This window comes from Pseudopipra pipra, chromosome 4 (genome assembly GCF_036250125.1).
Source record: "Pseudopipra pipra isolate bDixPip1 chromosome 4, bDixPip1.hap1, whole genome shotgun sequence".
NCBI classification, from domain to species: Eukaryota; Metazoa; Chordata; class Aves; order Passeriformes; family Pipridae; genus Pseudopipra; species Pseudopipra pipra.
The window spans coordinates 29,342,867-29,360,533 of record NC_087552.1 but is presented as its reverse complement, the minus strand read 5'-3'; the positions used below and the strand labels follow the sequence as shown (position 1 = coordinate 29,360,533).

Sequence of the window (17,667 nt, the reverse complement as noted above, 5' to 3'; positions counted from 1 at the left end):
CAGTACAGGATTGGCCACAGTGTGGCAGCTGTGGAAGCGTGTTTTTTAGATCTGCCAATAATCTGGGCTCTGTTTATTTTAGTCTACAATTCCAGTAGAAATCTCCATGTGTTAAGCAAAAAGTTAGACCTCCAACATGCAAGTATGTGTGGATTCTTTAAGCAGCACAACAAGCTGCACGTTTGGGTTCCTCAAAACAGTTTATTGTTCACGGAGAGGTGTGCATGCTAGCTGTAGGGTCAGATCAGTGTGACAAATTTAGTATACATACTGTGTCTAATTGGAGAAATGCATCATCGAACACCTTCCTACTTTGATAACTCTCTGCTTTTATATGCAGATTCTAAAATGAAGAAATGAAGAGGGGGGGTTGGTTTTGCTTGGTTTTTGGTTGGTTGGTTGGTTTGTTGTTTGTTTTTTTTTTACTTTTTAAATTCAGTACTAGATAAGCTGAATTTTTCTGAGTAGGTTACTGAAAAGAAGCACCCCTCCTTACAGTGACTATGGAGCACTTTCTCTCTCTGACTTTTCCCAGCTATCCTGTTACCAGTGTCCTTTGTTAGCCCTGTCTGACCAATGCCTATGGAGTGTTCTAGGAGGCTTGCTGGCCTTCAGGCATCTGAACTGACATCTCAGCAACTGGGTGATTGGGGCTGTTAGTGATCAAACTCGATGGAGCTGTGAACAGTTACAGCAAACTCTTTCAGATCTGGGGCCTGGATGTCACACTGTTCTATTTTCTGTTCACTATGCATATTTTAATATGCATATTCCTGCATATCATTCCATCATGACAGTAGGAACAGTGTACCAAAAATTGCCATGAGATACAGTAGTCTTGTTCTAACCCCTCTTCAATTTGGAAACAGTTCACTTGAGCTTTTGTATATGTTGTAGTATGAACAGATTTAATCAGACATTGAAACGTGACAATGCTAATAAAAAGTTGATGAGATATAAGGAATTTTATTATGTAAACAAATAATCATGTTTTCTCAGCCGGTTCTGTTTGAAAACAATTCCAGAGTACAGCAAATATCAGTTAAAATTGGAGCAGGTTCTTTCTCAAGTAAGCTGGCACATAATAACCTTACCTAGAACAGGAGGTCTTAACTAGCAGCATTTTAGAAGACACCTTTGACAACTGAAGAAGTACTGCCTTTAGTACCAGTCTTACCTGACCCAAGAGCAGCATTATTTTCCCTCAAACTTTGCAGGCAAGGCAAGTGACCAGTGTACTGTTCCCACTTGTAATGTTACTGCTTTGCAAGTTCCCTCTCTAGAGTTTTTCTTGCATGGCTCAGAGGCATTTGGGGTTTAAAACAGGCAAGTTCCTGACAGAGGTGGTTTTCACATCCCTGCAGTGTTGCAGTTAGAATGATGGCCTGTGCAGGAGGACTCCAGACTGAAAGGAAAAGATAAATGGTTCCCAGAAAAGCAATTTCTCTAATGGTCTTAGGACTCTGGTCTCCCCTCAGCTGCCAAGTAGTCAGTGCATTTGCCACTTGCAGTGCCCAATTTTTAGGATCACAGCCCTTCAGCTGGGCACTTTTTAGGAGCCTGTGATCTTAGCTTCACTGTCCTGTCTGGAGAGACTCTGACAGGAGAGGCATTATGGTTGAGAATCATCGAGCCTGGGTGACACTAGAGGAGAGGACAGAGTTAAGGTAAGGATACTAGTTGCAGACCCACAGTATCACACAGAGGAAGGCTGAATTTATGGAATATACCCAAATGAATTTAAAAAGTTAGAGCAGTAATTACCATGGTAGGGACCATGTATGATCAGCTAACATGGTCCCAAGGGCTAAAGCAACTATAATTCAATTTTATTTAGGCCAGAAGGAATTTGCTGGCTAAGCAAGCAGCTCTTCCCCACAACAGCTTTGTATCATGACCCTGTTCAGTGGGGCACTTCATGATATGCCCAGTTTAAAGCACATCCTAATAAATGCCTTGCTGAATCAGCCTAGGAGAAGAAAAAGTGCTGATGAGAACAAGATGTCTATTCTTTCTTCCTCTTTGCAATCCTGCCACATCTTCTACAGCAACATAAGCAACACTTAACAAGAATGAAGACAGCAATGGCTACACAGGTGAACAAGAATGCCAGAACATCCAGGGAGTGGTACTGGTACCAGGTGAGATGGTGAGAAGCTGGTCTCAAGTGCTTTGCTCCTTTGTGGCGCATGACAAATTCAATCCAGAAGACAGCTCTGTCCAGAGGCTTAACTGGCTGGTCATGTTGTATCTTGGATAACTTCAGAGCATTTTCCTTATAGCTGGGGAGAAAAAAAAAGAAAAAAAGGAAGAAACCAAGGAGATTTCTCACTGATTCCTGAAACAACCTGTTCAGCACCTGGCAGTCCTCTTGAGGAAGGTAGACAGCCCTACTTTTCCTTTCATCAGTCTTATTTAAATATATTTGAAACTGGTCCAATTTATTCCTGTATGCATAAAATTGGGTTAAAAGTACTAATAGAGAAAGCCAATATTTTGCAAAGAAATCTTATCAGAAATTATTACAGATACTCCTTAAAAAAGCAACATGGAAACATTTGCAGCATTTTATGTACCAATATAATACGGTGTGCTGGTTTTGGCTGGGATGGAGTTAGCTTTTTCTTCACAGTAGCTGGTGTGGGCCATGTTTTGGATTTGTGCGGGAAACAATGTTGATAAAATCGGGATGCTTTCCTTACTGCTGAGCAGCCCTTATACAGAGCCAGGCCTTTTCTGCCTCTCACCCCACCCCACCAGTGAGGAGGCTGGGAGTGCACAAGGAGTTGGGAGGGGACACAGCTGGGACAGCTGACCCCAACTCACCCAAGGGATATCCCAGGTCATATGGTGTCATGTTCACCAATAAAACTAAGGGGAAGGTAGGGGAGGCTGGATACACAAGATATCATCCAGGTTGTTACAGGTCACCTCCCACATGGCTAACTCCCTCAGATACTAGATACCTCCATCAGTGTTGGTCCATTTGCTTCAGGAATTTGAAAGTTCATATTGAAGGAACACCTGTCACTCACACATGACAGGAGTTGCTGCCAAAGACTGAGGACTTCTGCATTTTTTCCAATCTCTCTGTCAATGGCGTTAGCCTTAGCATGCTTCTGGCCTTCCTTACCCTCTTAAGTCCTGAATGATAGGTATGGTAACCTAAGGATATTGGTAAGTCAGGGGTAGGATAAAGAACTGTTGTGACTACAGACAGAGAAGACCTAATATTAGTGCCTCCAGAGGATTTACTCTAGCAGAGAACGGTCTCAAGAGCTGCTCTGGGCTTTCCAAAACTTTTTCTTGAAGGGATCATAAAATGTAAGGAAAATCAAATTGTTGATCTCTCCTATTTGAGAGATGCTGATTCTCAGAAATGAAGGATGGTTTTCCTCTGAAACCCAAGCTCAGCTACTCTGCATTTTCCATCCAAGAAGAGCTAGCAAAATTTCTCACATCAGCAGCACAGGATTTTAATAACCTCAGCCTACTGTAAGGCAAGAACAAAACTCACGTGGAATTGTAAATGACTGTATTCAGTGCATCAACCAGGTCCTGAGTCTTCAGTGTGTTGAAATCCACATGAACTGCAGCTCCCTTTGCCACTACATGAGCAATGTTGTCGTGCTGGTCAGCAAACATGGGAATCCCAACCATTGGGATCCCATGGTAGATGGCTTCATAGAGCCCGTTGGTCCCACCGTGAGTAATAAAGGCCTTTGCGGAGGGATGTCCTGGAACAGGGAAGGAGAGGCGCATGTAACAGCAGCTGTGGCAGACTGCACTGACTGGGATGTGAGCGCTGCAGAACACTGGGGCAAATGTACTGCCAGAGAAGGGAACAGCCCTTGACCTCTGGCTCAGCAGCAGAGCTTGCACACTGAGCTTTCATGCATTCATACTTTTTTAATGCAGTGTGTGAATCATCATGTCCTGCCAGACTACCCCAGTTACTTCAGCCCTCCTGCTCTTGTGCAGTTCTAGTTTTCACATGGTATCAGGTTCACAACAGCCTCCTGCTTCAGCCTTGCTTAGGTCAAGCATTTTGAAGAATAAGCCTTGGAGATTAACTGCAGAGGCCAAATCCAACTCCAGAGTACATCTCTACTTTGGTATTTACTCCTGCCTACAGGTGTTTTTGAGCCTTTCCAGACAACTGCCACCAAGCTCTGTAAGTCAGAGCCTTTTAGGAAATTAAGGCTCCCAAGAGCAAAGCTCTGCAGCTTAAGTTATGAAACTAAGTGTATCCACAAGTGTTATATGGTGCTGGTCCTTTAATTACCCATTTCAGTGGAAAAACAAACAGTTTTTCCAAGAATACAGTCTATCCTACATAGAATCAGTCTCACCAAGCAGGTCATTTTGGGGTATCCAGTCATAAATCCTGGTGTTGGAGCCCAGAGTTTCTGGTTTTTTCCCTTTGTACCGCCAGAGGACCTTGAACAAATGAAGAATAAGATAAACATGGTGCATGCAATGTGCCATTAATGTATTATTGCATGTAATGTAGGGCTTTATCTCAAACCCATGTGCCTTTTCCCAGTAATTCAAATAGCTTCGGCTTCAGTTGAACTCTTTGATTAATTATTATGTGCATGTTATAAAAATCAACTGAAGTGATCTCTGTATTTTGGCCTATGGACACACCTCCACGTAATTTGGTTCAGAGGTGAAACACCAGAACTCCCCATGAGGTAGCTCAGCAGTCTGCCTCTCTGAGAGAGAGCCCAGTGTCCCGGCTGTAGCACATCCAGCAGGGATGCAGATAAAAAACAGGCCAGTTCAAACTTAAAAGTCTCACTGAAGGCAACAGGAGTGAAAAAAACAAGGCAAGTTGTTTTAAGCTTGAAAGGAAATTCACCTTCTGTGGAAGCTGGCTGAGGGCTTTGGCAATCACATTACTTTTTTCATCACTTAGGTTGTAGACCATTGACCCAAGAGAGAATACCACAATGCCGTGTTCCCCGGAGCTCTGAACAAATTCTTCCATTTCCTAGGAGAGGCAGAAAACATACCAAGAGTAATTATTCCATGCGGATTGCACAGGTTTCTGTGAAAAAAGGGCATAACCTTTTTAGTTTATCAGGGAGATGGTCATGGTGTATGAGCACCTCCACTGACAGAAGGGTGTTACCAAGACAGACCTGGCCCTGAGCAAAACAGTTTCTCCCCAAGAAGGAGCAGGACAAGTTGAGACAGGTGACAGACACTTTGTCTTTTGGAAAGAAAATCTACCAGTTTCAGGACGCATTTCTTTTGGAGCACAAGCAGCAGGAATGGATCCTGGCACCGTCATGAGCCAGCCACACCCTGTGGCCCCCTCTGCAGCTTAGTCATGGTTCTGGATTTCCCTAGAACAAGTACTTGGCATTACATAACTCTGCAGGAAGGGGCCATGCTAAAAACTGACAGGGTTTTTCAGCATCCTGATCACAGACTCATTGAGTCACTGCCATCATTTCGTTAGTCAGACAGTTCTCTTGTTTCTTGCAACACACCACATTGGTCAGAAGATTTTCTACAAATCAGACTGATAGGTTTTCCTGTTCCTTTTTTTTAGTTAGTGTCATGTGAAATGGCAGTAATATCCGAAAGAGAATGGTTATCCATTTCCCCCAGTCTCAACCCCTGCTACAGGGGAGTGGTAAGGGAGAAGAGAGTTAGAAGGTTTTTTTTTTTTAAATAGACAACTTGCACTGAAAATGGCCTACATATTCTGAGGCTCCTACAGGAATGATAATCTAGACCTGAGCTTGTCATGTTGCCATCATCAGTATCTGGGAGTTTTAAATTCCAATGGAACATGGCCATTCACAGCAGAGTGTAGGCTGGAAATGATCAGGTCTTTTACTCCCTTTAAGATGTCTTAAACTAAGTACAATAGAAAAAGTGTTTCTCACTCATCTCTTTCTGCAAGTCTTGACCCCATTTTAGTTAAAGAACTTGTCCTGTCACAGTGCCTTCTTGCATCAGGTATTTCAATGTTATTGTGGGCTCCAAGTCTGTATCTTATAATTAAATCTTACACTTAACTACTCTGAGGTAGCCCCTATTTTTCCCAAAACAGACACTGTATTCCCCCATGCTGACGTTCACTATCCTCTTTTAAGACAGCAGGCTGTAACCCTGTAACCCCAGCCCTCAGTTGGAGGGACATGGACAGATGCTAAATAGCTCCATGCTCCCCACCAGCAGCAGAGTATTTCTTTAAGAATGAGCTTTCTCAGGACATGGCTTGCATGGTTGATCAGGGAGAGAAACAGTCTTTGTTCTGCTGCACAACCAATCAGCCAACAGTAGAGCAAAGCTGGAGTACCTTTGGTAGTGGCTTTGCAGGCTGGCAATGAAGTCCTCCAACAAACTCAAAGTTGGGCAGGAAAGGGCGTGGAAATTCAAAATCCCAGTAAGTTCTGATTAACCATATCTCTGCTTTCCCAATCGTCTCACACAGCGTTGTGGGTCTTCCTGCGGACAAGGTACAAGAGGTTTAGAACATGCACGGGAGTGACCTTGTTATCTGTAGATTGCAAAACAGGAGCCTTACCTTTGTCTTTTGGAACTCCCAAACAGTGTAATCTATCAAACCATGCATAAAATGAAAACATTCACAAATCTGGACCTATTCCTTGCCCTCTCCTGTGTTCAGCCTTGGCAGGTGGCCACGAACAAGGCAATACAATCTTTAAAAGGATTTTGAACCTTCAGGATTAATTTAGAGCAGTACAAGTGGGAAGCATTTATTATCTGTAATATAGAAGTGCAGTCTTGTTGCTGGAATTCTTGCCACTGAAAGACTTCATTACCTGTGCATAAAAATGCATTTTGGGGAAAGAGAACAATCACAGAAAATTTAGTTCCAAATAAAAAATAAATGAATCACAAAGTGATGATCAACTGTCAGGGAGGAGGAAAGTTTTTAAATGAAGTTCTGTAGCATTTTTCAAATGGTGACTCAGTCAGTGGCTGCTCAGACAACAATAGAAGACATGTACAGACATCCCTAGTTTTCTTCAGGACTGGGTCAGCTGCTTTTGACACATATTGGGAAAAAATGGCCAAATCCATAGATGCTTTGAATGTCTTTTTATGCAAAATACATTGTCTCTAGAAATCCATCTACAGAGAAAAATCTAACGGTAATCTAATGTTTTATAGCTTCCCATTCGGAAAAAATATATATTCTTAGATACACGTTGCAAGTTGTCTTTGCAGTATTTTCTACATAAAGCAAAACCGGGGAGTAAAAGTGTTAGAAGTATTGATGAATTATTGCCCAAATCCAGCCTAATACAAGCAGGAATCAAGCAAAATAAGCAGCAAGATAAAGGTTATCTGTCAGGCATCTTCTTATATTCCTGGATTAGTGTAATAATCTACACCAGTTTTTTTTTTCCTTTATAAAGAATAACGAGTGAGTTACAAAGTTGCTGAAGTGAAAATTAAGTCTGTATTACCCGTAGAGTGATATAAAGGTGTAATTTAGTCTTATGTGGTATTAAGAAGAAAAATCAGTCCAGAGAAGAGAGACTGGTTTGCAGAGCACAGAGGCATTCTTGGCAAACACAGGAAGAGACTGGACGGCAACAGAAGAGATGCCCTTGTGCTTGCTATTCACTCGTTATCTGCCTAAACTGGCAGATATTCTGGACAAGATTCAAAGTCCATTAACTAAAAGGTCTATTTAATAGACTTTGAATCATGCCTGAGTTGTACTGTGTTGGAACAAAATTTTCAGGTATGCATGTAATTTAAGAAGACCATTTCAAATTCTGAATGGTGGATGAAAGGGAAAGGTGACAGTTTGTAGTATTTTTTGTTCAAGAATCTGAACTCATGCTCAATATCCTGCACTATGCAGCATTGCAAGATACTTCCAGACAATGCATGTCATGTGAATGAAGGGTGCTTTTTTGCTCTGCAGTTGTCCAGAGGCAGCCAGTGTTCCCAGTTACAACAAGATTAACTCCATCTCTGTCGTGCTAATGGAGCTGTCACCGGTGCCTTACATTTAGTTAATGAGTTTGCCCTCCAGCCTTTATCTTCTGCCATCTTAATTGTGGAAGCTGGCATCATCAAGATGAAAACGCAGCAACTGTCCTCTGAAAGCTCTAAAATGAACATACAGCTCAATGCAAGAATTCACCAGCAGTATCATCATTGACAGAAATTAGAACTACGTGCTCTGTAGATCTTCAAGAGGAACTAAAGCAAAACTGCTCTCATGTCTGATAGACTAGATCAGACCTAAAAGGGAAAGCAGTGCCTCTATGAACATAACAGGACTGCCACCTCTGCTGACCTTTGAGAAACAGTATTTTGACACAACAGCATTGAAGTCCCAAACCATTCAAAAGGCACAACCTATGCAAGAGAAGAAACCACTCAACAGCTGCCTTACCTAAGACATTACTGTAGTACTCATCCAATTCATCACGCCAAACCTTCAAGGAAAATAAATCCGTGTAGAAGTAAATGAGGAAATTCTGTACTCTTTCCATAAAGGACATGTGGTGGGTCAGCCCACTTGTACTAGCAGGCACATAGGAAGGTGGGGATGGGAGCCCACCACACAGCCGCTCTACCACATTCCCATCAGAGAAGCGGAAGCTGTAGACAAAAGGGATGCCTAGGATTTCTGCAACGAGCTCCCCACCTATAGACAGGGGGTCAGCAATCAGAACATCAAACTTGGCCTGCTGCAGCTTTGCTATCAGCTGAGAGTTCGTCACCAAGGTGTCACATGTTTGTTTTGACATATTGATAAATTCCTCCAGGTCCTTTTTCATCCTCCACATGACCTCCCAGGGGAAGGCATTAGAGGCTTCGTTCAGCCAGAAATTGAGGAAGTCCTCCATGAGAGCATCCAGGGTCTTCTTGCTAAAGGGGACTTGCAGGACCTCGAAGGTGAAGGGGGAGGAAGTGTCTTGGTAGTCGATGAGCAGATTGGTTGAGGGCACCAGCACAGTCACTTCATGACCCCGGAGAACGAGCTCTTGCAGCAGCACTTTCACATTGATCCAGTGACTTGCATCAGTGGGCCAGACCACCACCTTCCCACAAAAGCCAGTACTCCAGCAGCATGCATAGGCCAAGAGCAGCCAGGGGAACTTTGGCCTCATCATCTCAGCATTCCATGTACAACTCTGGACTGACTGAACAGGAAGCAGTTCACTGCTTCACTGTGCAAACACTTTGGAGCCAACCAATGAAAGTGGCATACATTTGGTGACAAGAGTGGGAAGCGTGGCGAGAGGGCATGTCCTAACACAACGCTCATAGGAGGAGGATTGGGCAAGCAGCAAATCCCGTTCTGGAGTCTCCTGCAGAGCCACAGCATTAAAGCATCCCTGCGTTGTCAACACTGTTTTCAGCACAAATCCATCATGTAGCCCACGCAAACTAACAAAACAGGTATTGCACATGAAGCCTTAAATGTTAAACCCCACATTTAACAATAAAAAAGGCACCACAAGATCCAAACATCTCTGAGACTTACACAACAGATCACCAAACCATGCTTCTGCCAGCACAAGATTTTCGTATCATGTCAAACAGGATAAGCATCAAAAACACACAGCTAGATACTAATAGTAGGATATCTTAACAGCTTAGCTCTCAGCAGAATTCACCTTACTAGTGAAATAAAAATAAAAACACTTTAAAGTCTCATATTGAAATAATACCATTTTATCTGCCCACCAGTAATGCATATATGTTTGCCCTGTTTCCTTTTAAGTGTTACTATAATTACTTAGAGCAAAAATGGGAAAATAATTATGCAACTATTATTTACAAAAATAATTAAAACACCTAATAAATAAATACAACTACCCTCTAGTATTTTTCTAGATACTTTCAGAAAAGCAAAGAACCATGTATCTGCAAAGGTCATTTTATCACCGCAAATTGCAGTTCATCTGAAATCCCAGGCCTTTAAAAGACCAGAGGAGGCCATTATCTCTCATTTTGAGACAAGCTGGCAAGCAAGAAGGGTGCCGGGGGAAAACAGTAGGATTCTTGCATAGCTTTCCAAACCTAGTACTAGTGTTTGGTGGGTATACAGTATTATTTTGCTTTTGTTAGTATTTGTCATGATTCATCTATGAATATGACTGATGAGCTCTCTTTCAAGTGGCTTTAGCACTGTTTTACCTATCCTAGATGTGCCTGTATGAGCTTAGCTGAACTAGTGTAGCAGGTCAGGATTAATGGGCAACGTTTGTACTTGCCTGGATTGTTTGACTTGACACAGGAATTTGAAGGAAGGAGAGTGAGTTCAGGGCTGTCTTGCTCCTAATTTGTGCCTTAACCTCTCAGCTCTGGGTATTTACTCCTGTGTGTACAGCAGATCTAATTTCTGGGAGAGAGAGCAGCCTTACCTAAAACATCACTGTAGTATTGATCCCAGTCTCCCCAGATAAGGTAATGATACATGATATCCTGCAAAGTGTAGCTGAAGATGTTTTTTAGCCTTTCCCAGAAGGTCATCCTATCTGTTAGGCTGCTTAGGGCGGCTGGTACGTAGGAAGGAGGTGCTGGGAGCATCCCACAGAGCCGCTCCACTGTGTTGCCTAAGGAGAACCGGATGGTATACACGAAGGGGATACCCAGCTTCTCAGCAAATAGCTCCCCACTGGGTACCAGTGGGTCTGCCAAAAGGACATCAAAGGCAGATGCCTTCAGTCTCTCCAGCAGCATCTCATTCTTCAGGACCCCATCACAAATGGTTTTGGTTACATTCTCCAGCTGTTTGAATTGTTGAGCTATCTTGTAAGCACTTTTCCAGAATGGTAGCACTCTCTCCTCATAAAACCAAAAATAGAAAAATTCATCCAGTACGGCAGCCATCTCCTTTTTGGTGATCGGCACCTCAATCACCTCGAAGTGGAAGGGTGAGGGCTGTGTGTGGTTGAAGATGAGGAAGCATGAAGGCATCAGCACAGTCACCTCATGGCCCCGGAGCACAAGCTCCCGGAGCACGAACTCCATGTTCAGCCAGTGGCTGTTGTCAGCCGGCGAGACCAACACCTTCCCCCCGGAGGCCCAGCCCAGCACGCCCAGCAGCCACAGCACTGCCACCTCCTTCCCTGCCATAGCCTTGCCCTGTGTGGCAGTGCACCCGCGGCCTTCCTTCACCGGCAGCAGCAGCAGCAGCGCTCCTCAGCTGCGCTGGGCACGTGTGACACTGCCTTGATCCCAAGGGCAGGGAGCCAAGGTACGTGCCGTGAAATCCTGTGCTGGAGAATAGCATGTCTTCCGGGGGGAGAGGGGGAGGGCGGGGAGAGCAATAAGTGGCTGGCACCATCTAGCACCCTCTGGTGGTAAGCACCTTGCTAAAGCCGGAAGATCTGCTTCCCCAGGAGCAGCGCAGAGCGCCATCAGATTTGGCTCCACAGAGGAGCCAAAGAGTATCCTGTTGGTAATCCCAGCGCTCCTGCCTGTCTAACTACAGTCTCTGTGTTATTTGTTTGGTAGAAGAGGTGAATTTTTCATTCTTCTGGCTCTTTTAAGCACAGCTGGATACACAGGAAAGATGTTCACTGACTGTGGGCACACTTCTGCTTTTATAAAGCCACTGAGTGTCCCTTTACAGCCCACTTAAAGTGGTGATCCCAGGCTGCAGTTCAAGAGTTCCATCTCGAAGCAGATGAAACTACACAGTAAATGACTCCAGTAAGACTGTCCTCGAGGGAACTTGCCTCTTCCAGAGCATGCATCGTGGGAGGCCAGAGCTGGTCAGATCACCACTGGAGTGGTGATCCTGTGGGCCCCCTGCCTGCCACTAACTGCCAATTATGCACTATAAGTTGAAGTAGAAAACCTGTTAAACAGTTTTATTTATGGTCCCTTCTGATGTACAGTTAAGAAATAGTGTAAGTCCTCTTCACTGTGCTAAAAATCATTATTTACAGGGTTTCTAACCAGCTCTGTTCCACAATGTTTTCCTAATGTTGTTGTGCAAGGCTTTTGCTATGTTTTCCATGCTGCCTAGAGCATCCTTTCTGGGATGAAAATGGGGGTGATGGAAACAGTTGCACTGTGAGGAGCCAAGCTGAGATACCTCATCTACTGTGCACGTGACCACAGCTTGGTGTACTTCTGGAGTCCTGCAGCATGCAGGTATATGGAGGCAGTTTTTTGAACACTGAGAGATTTGCAAGTGGTCTTTTTCAAGAGCCTAGTGCGAGGGTAGTAGAAATGGCTTGTTGATTACATGTGATTAATAACAAGCATATTTTTCTACATATTCACTCAAAACAGTCCAGGAGAAAAGTCTGCAGAGAAAAAGACTTGTTGTTTTCACTGTTTGCTTGTGGGTGGAGGGTATGTTTTAAATAAAACTTGTTTTGTTCAGAGAGGATCGGTTGTCTATGACCAGTGACATAAGTGAAGTCTCTATTACAAAGCCACAATGCATTTCAGTATTGCTACAGAGAGCGGCAAGGCTGGCTTGCAATTCACCCGCTCCCCCCTCCTTGATATGGTACTATGGACTAGGAAAACAACTCTGTTCCTGGCTGCCTTCTGTGCAAGCAGTCATTGGAGGGAGAAATGTGTAAGCTGAGGCTCCCTTGCTGAGGGCCCTACATGGTGTGGAAGCTGTATGAACCTCCACATTAAAATTAATTATGACAAAACTCAAATCCATCTATTGGGAAGACCCTGATCCTGCCTCAGTGCAATGGCATAGCACCACAGCACCCTGACAGGGAGTGGGTGCAACTGATGGACCCTGGTGGCTCCTTCCCTTTTTTGGGGCATAATGACAAACCTCTTGCAGACCTCTCTCTTGACTTTGTGACCCTGCCAGGTTCCTAGCTCTGCAGGTCATAAGGATGGAGGCTATATAATGAGAAGTGAAGTATCAGAAGACTTACCTAAGATCTTGCTGTAGTAGCTATCCCAATGTCCCCAGTAGGTCTGGAAAACATAGTCTTGCAGATGGTAGGACACAAAGTTTTTTATTCTCTCAACAAAGGACATGTGGTCAGTGAGCTCAGACAGGGATGCAGGTGTGTAGGACGGTGGGGTTGGGATCTTGCCACAGTGCCTCTCTATGGTGAAGGCTGGAGAGAAGCGTAGAGAGTAGACAAAGGGGATGTCCAGCTTGAGAGCAATGAGTTCCCCGCAGGGGGTCACCGGGTCTGACAGCAGCATGTCATAGCCAGCCCCCCGCAGGCGAGCCATCAGCTCTGGGTTGGCTAGCACCGAGTCGCACATCAGCTTGTTCATCTTCTGCCAGTCTCTGGTCATTCTTCCCAGCTCCTTATAAAAATGCCAGAAGGTCAAGATGGTTGGCCTGTTATTGAGCCACAGTGCCACTAATCCATTAATCACGCTTTGAGGGAGATCTTTCTCATAGGGCACGTTATAGACCTCAATCTTCTCCCTGGCATTAGCCTTGGGTTTAATGAAGAGGGTAGCGTTGGATACCAGGATGGTAACGCTGTGCCCGCGGTGGATGAGTTCTTGTATAATTACATTCATGTTCAGCCAGTGGCTGCCTTCTGTTGGCCAGACCAACACCTTCCCACAGAAAACAGGCCCTAGAAGAGCAACCTGAAGAAGGAGCAGCTGGACATATTTCTTTGAGCCGGTGTTTTTTGTGGCCATGGCAGAGTTAAGGGCTAGATAGCCTGGGAATTTTCCCTTCCGGTTAGGAATGCTGCACCTCTGTGTTGTGTTTGATGACTCCTTACTAGCACTCTTAGCAAAAGCAAGGGTTTGCTGTCACACAGGTGGTGCCTTTATAACCCACGTTTGGTCTCAGGTCTGAAAAGACAGGAAAAGGTATTTGGTGATTCATTTTTCCCTTTCTGCCTTCTACCCAGTTAGTTTTCCCTTGAGGGAACTCCTTTCCCTGGTTAGCAGGGTGGCAGCAATCCTCACTGCTGTGAAAGGATCCAGTCCCCTGGATGCCAGCTCTGAGGCTCAAAAAAATCCCTTGCATTGTTTCCATAAACTAGCAATGCCAGAGGCGGGACAAGGAAGGAGACATCACAGGGCTAGCTTGGAAGTGGCATCCTTTTTCACAGTGAGATGCTGGAAGTGCTGATATTTCCCACGCTGAGAGAAGGCAACAAGTCATTCATTTGGTTGATCATAATGCCAATAGTAACATGCAGTTTGTTCTGATAGGTGACAGGTGGCTTCCAATTGCTCCCAGACAACTCTTAACATAAGGAGTGCCTGGGGCACATCACCACCAACCTGGCTGCGTTGTTGGCTCAGTTCAAGTGTCAAACATGGGTCTGGCCCCTCAAGATGCTTCTCAGAGCAAAACCTACATCTTCTGGGATGGCTCTCACTTGGAAAGTTGTCCTTCAAATGTAAGCACTATGCCCTGGAAGGAGCTCTTAACCACAAGGAGCCAGAATTACAACTGAAACCCACACAGATAATGATACGCTCAAACCAACACAATTTGGGGAACAAATGCCATGCAGCAAAAAACTCTTACCTAGTGTAGTCTTCCAAGGTACATCAGCATCATGCTGTGAGTTGCAAGGTGCAATTTGCTACACCAGTTTGCGTCTGTTCCTTGCTACTCTCCTGCTCTGTCCCTGGGCTGCTCCAGTGGGACTGGTTATCAGACAGAAGGAGCTTAAGTAAGTTACCCTCTGAACTGGACTTTTCACAAGGAGGAAGTAATAAAATACGGGATGGTGGCAACTAGGCATGTATTCTGTGTTTATTCATTGCTTTGTTATGCTCTGGGAATGTAATAGTTGAGATGGTCTTCCCCATGCTAGGGTATATTATAATGTTATTACAGAGCCAGATTCTCAAGAGGACTTTGCATTTTGTAGCTCAGAAATATGATGTCTGACTGCTAAAAAGATTTTTTTACTCCCTGTAAGGTCCCAGGTGGCTCAACAAAATTGTTTGTTAGGTAATAGATTTGTTTACAAACTTTCAACAGGAATAAGGAGAGAATCTTGTGGTTTGTTTGCAGAGGTTTTCTGAAGTTGGTATGTTGCCTGTACTGGCTGTGTGGCCCTTGATTCTGAAGATCTTTTCAAGTTTTTAATAACCTGAAAATATAGGAATCTAAAGGTGCATCTTCAAGGTCTTTAAATATTATCCATAATATTCAACCAGGTTTTTTCTAAACCCTCAGAATCCAGGGCAATTATGCCACCATGTTTGACCAGTAGTTTGGCCTCACAGCCAGGAATTTCACTACAGTCTCTTCACAGACCTTTGTATCCAGGATAATATTTTTTTTCAGGCTAATTTAGCTTATTTTGTAAAGTCCTATAAGAAACTTACAGCTTCTCCGGCAACTGTGGAAAGGCCATGTTCATGTGGGCTAGAGCAGATCACAGAATCATAGAATATCCTGAGGTGGAAGGGACCCACAAGGACAACCCCAAGATTTGCACCATGTGCCTAAGAGTATTGTCCAGATGCTTCTTGAGCTCTGTCAGGTTTGGTGCTGTGATCACTTCTTGGATGGGAACTAGGTTTTTGTTCCAATCCCTTAGTAAGGAATTCCTCCATAGCAAATGAGAGCTATTACTAGGGGAACCAGAGGATTAAATTTGTCTTGTTTCCATGGCCAGCTTTTAAAGATGATACTCAGATTACTCAGATCAGAGAAGATAAGCATTTTGAGAGGATTAAAGGACAAAATCCAGCAAATGAGTGGGAAATGGGGCAGAAGAAAAATGGTCTTAAGTGCCTGTATTTCACACATCTAACATTACTAAGTAGAAGTGCTGCAGACAGTGATGCAACCTCCAGCCTTGTTAAATAACAACAGGCTTTTCAAGGCTAAGGCCCTTATGCAAAAGTTAGGCAATGCAAACTAGTGTTTTCTTACGGGTCTCTTCACTATTGTGCTGTCTGGATGGGGGTTATGGTGTGCATGGCACCTTTATTTCTAGAAAACCTTGATACCAACCAGAACCTCAAAAAGTCAGAATCAGGGTGGAAGAGGGAAGCTTTTGCCCTGAAGAGGCACCAAATGACTCTCTGGTTTCCCTTTCACTTAATGCAATAAAGCAGCTTCTGGTCTGAAAGCAGACTTAAAATTTTGTCTTGACTATCTTTGTTTCTGAGGTGGGGGGAAGGGGAGGGGAGGAGATAGAAGTGAGCAGATTGAGCAATTCTGCAGCCACGTGTGCAGTAAAACACCCATTTCCATGTAAGCCCCAGGGTACAGGGAAACTCCAGCTGAAGTTAATGAGCTGAAATAGCCTCACCATGACCATCTTTCTCAGATAAAAGTATCTTTATAGCTCTACCCTGCAGCTGCAGGACAAAAATACCAGGGGCTAGTCTTACAGTATTTCACTTGGATTTTTTGATTCAGCTTAAGATTTTATGAACTGTATTCACTGCTGCGGCAAAGCTGCAGGGGCACCTAGGCATGTAAACATACAGGCACCAAGGTGGCTCACACTGGAGCCATTTCCACTCTGCAAGCCAAAACACTAAAGAAATCAGAGAAGGTTTTTGCCAAGCTTTATGTCCGTGCTGGGAATTGTGCATTGTTGGTGGAGAATAGGTACTGCAGCTGTCGTTGTCAGCTCTACAGTGAACGGCAGCAGTAGACTTGCCAAAGCTACCTGCAGATATGGTACACTGTCTTGCCAGCATATATCTGAATCCCCAGGGAAAGCTCTGTTCTGTACTGATGGGCAAGTTTGCAAATCCTGAGGGTATAGACATGATGGGACTCATCTAACAGTTCATCAGCCCAGAGAGGAGGAGATGCTCTCTCCCTTCCACCTTTTCATGCATTTTGGTGTTCATGCTCCCATGGCAAGCCTTTCCCTGTGACAAGTCAGCTTGCCAATGATTTATAGTGGTGGGTTAGTTTGCTGCTGAGGCACGAAAGAGCTGGGCAAAGAACAGGCAGTCTACCATGGCCAGGGCAGCCTGGGCACACGGCACAGAGTCTGCCCAGACAGCGTCAGTGATAGAACCTCCACACAGACCAGAGGTCACTGCAACCATCGCTGCACCCACCGTTGGGGACGGGGGCCCATTCGGGAGGACAGGAGTACACTCAGTGCCCCAGCAAGGCAGGGGGTACCTATGGTGTGCCAGCATCACCCAGACCAAGCACCTCTCCCATTGCCTCAGCACCACAGGGGAGCAGGAAGCTGGGTCCCAGAGGTTATTGCAGCACACCTCACTGCAGGGGAAGGTTTAAGGTGGCTGATTACACCTAAAAGTACCCCAAACCCACCAACCCGGACCCCACAGCATGCAGCTCTGTGTGGCTGAGCATGCGCAGAGCACCCACAGGGCACCCTAGGACACCCCTCTCACCTAATACAGTGCCGCTCTGTGCCGGGAGAGTGACGCTGGGACAGTGACACCACGAGGGTGACGGTAGTGGTTTTTACTAGGAGAGGCAGGGTGGCAAGGGCAGCAATGTTTGCCAGCTGGGAGGGAGGAGCAAACACAGGGAGAAGCCACCAGTCACTGATCAGCAGGCAGGGTCACAATGGACTTCTTTCCACCCCCAGGTCCCAGACCATGTCTCCCCAAAGGGAAGACAGGGAGGCCACCCCTCACTGACCATATCCAGCCAACAGCTTCCCCATATGCAGTTTTGCCACAACCCTCTGCAATCCCACGAGCTGCGGGTAGCAATCCCCCCACCATGGCAGCTGAGGGGTGACACCTGCTTGTCCCCAGCCCAAGAAG

The 17,667-nt window shown here is 44.9% G+C and overlaps 1 protein-coding gene across 4 annotated transcripts; it reads right to left on the bottom strand.

The window, feature by feature from the left end:
* Positions 1-946: 946 nt before the first annotated feature.
* On the bottom strand, positions 947-17,403 carry LOC135413042 (UDP-glucuronosyltransferase 2A2-like). Of its 4 annotated transcripts, XM_064652135.1 has the most exons (9): positions 17,287-17,395; positions 14,465-14,586; positions 12,878-13,776; positions 10,383-11,005; positions 6,320-6,468; positions 4,865-4,996; positions 4,353-4,440; positions 3,518-3,737; positions 947-2,282 (listed from the first exon to the last, which is right to left on the bottom strand). In XM_064652135.1, exons 3-9 carry the CDS (start codon positions 13,615-13,617, stop codon positions 2,006-2,008), a joined length of 2,229 nt encoding a protein of 742 aa, XP_064508205.1. In that variant the 5' UTR covers positions 13,618-13,776; positions 14,465-14,586; positions 17,287-17,395; the 3' UTR covers positions 947-2,005. The 4 variants fall into 4 exon arrangements, with proteins under 4 accessions (XP_064508205.1, XP_064508202.1, XP_064508203.1 ...); XM_064652132.1 differs by lacking the exon at positions 10,383-11,005 and having other exon boundaries at positions 12,882-13,776; positions 17,287-17,394; XM_064652133.1 differs by lacking the exons at positions 10,383-11,005; positions 14,465-14,586 and having other exon boundaries at positions 12,882-13,776; positions 17,287-17,403.
* Positions 17,404-17,667: the final 264 nt, after the last annotated feature.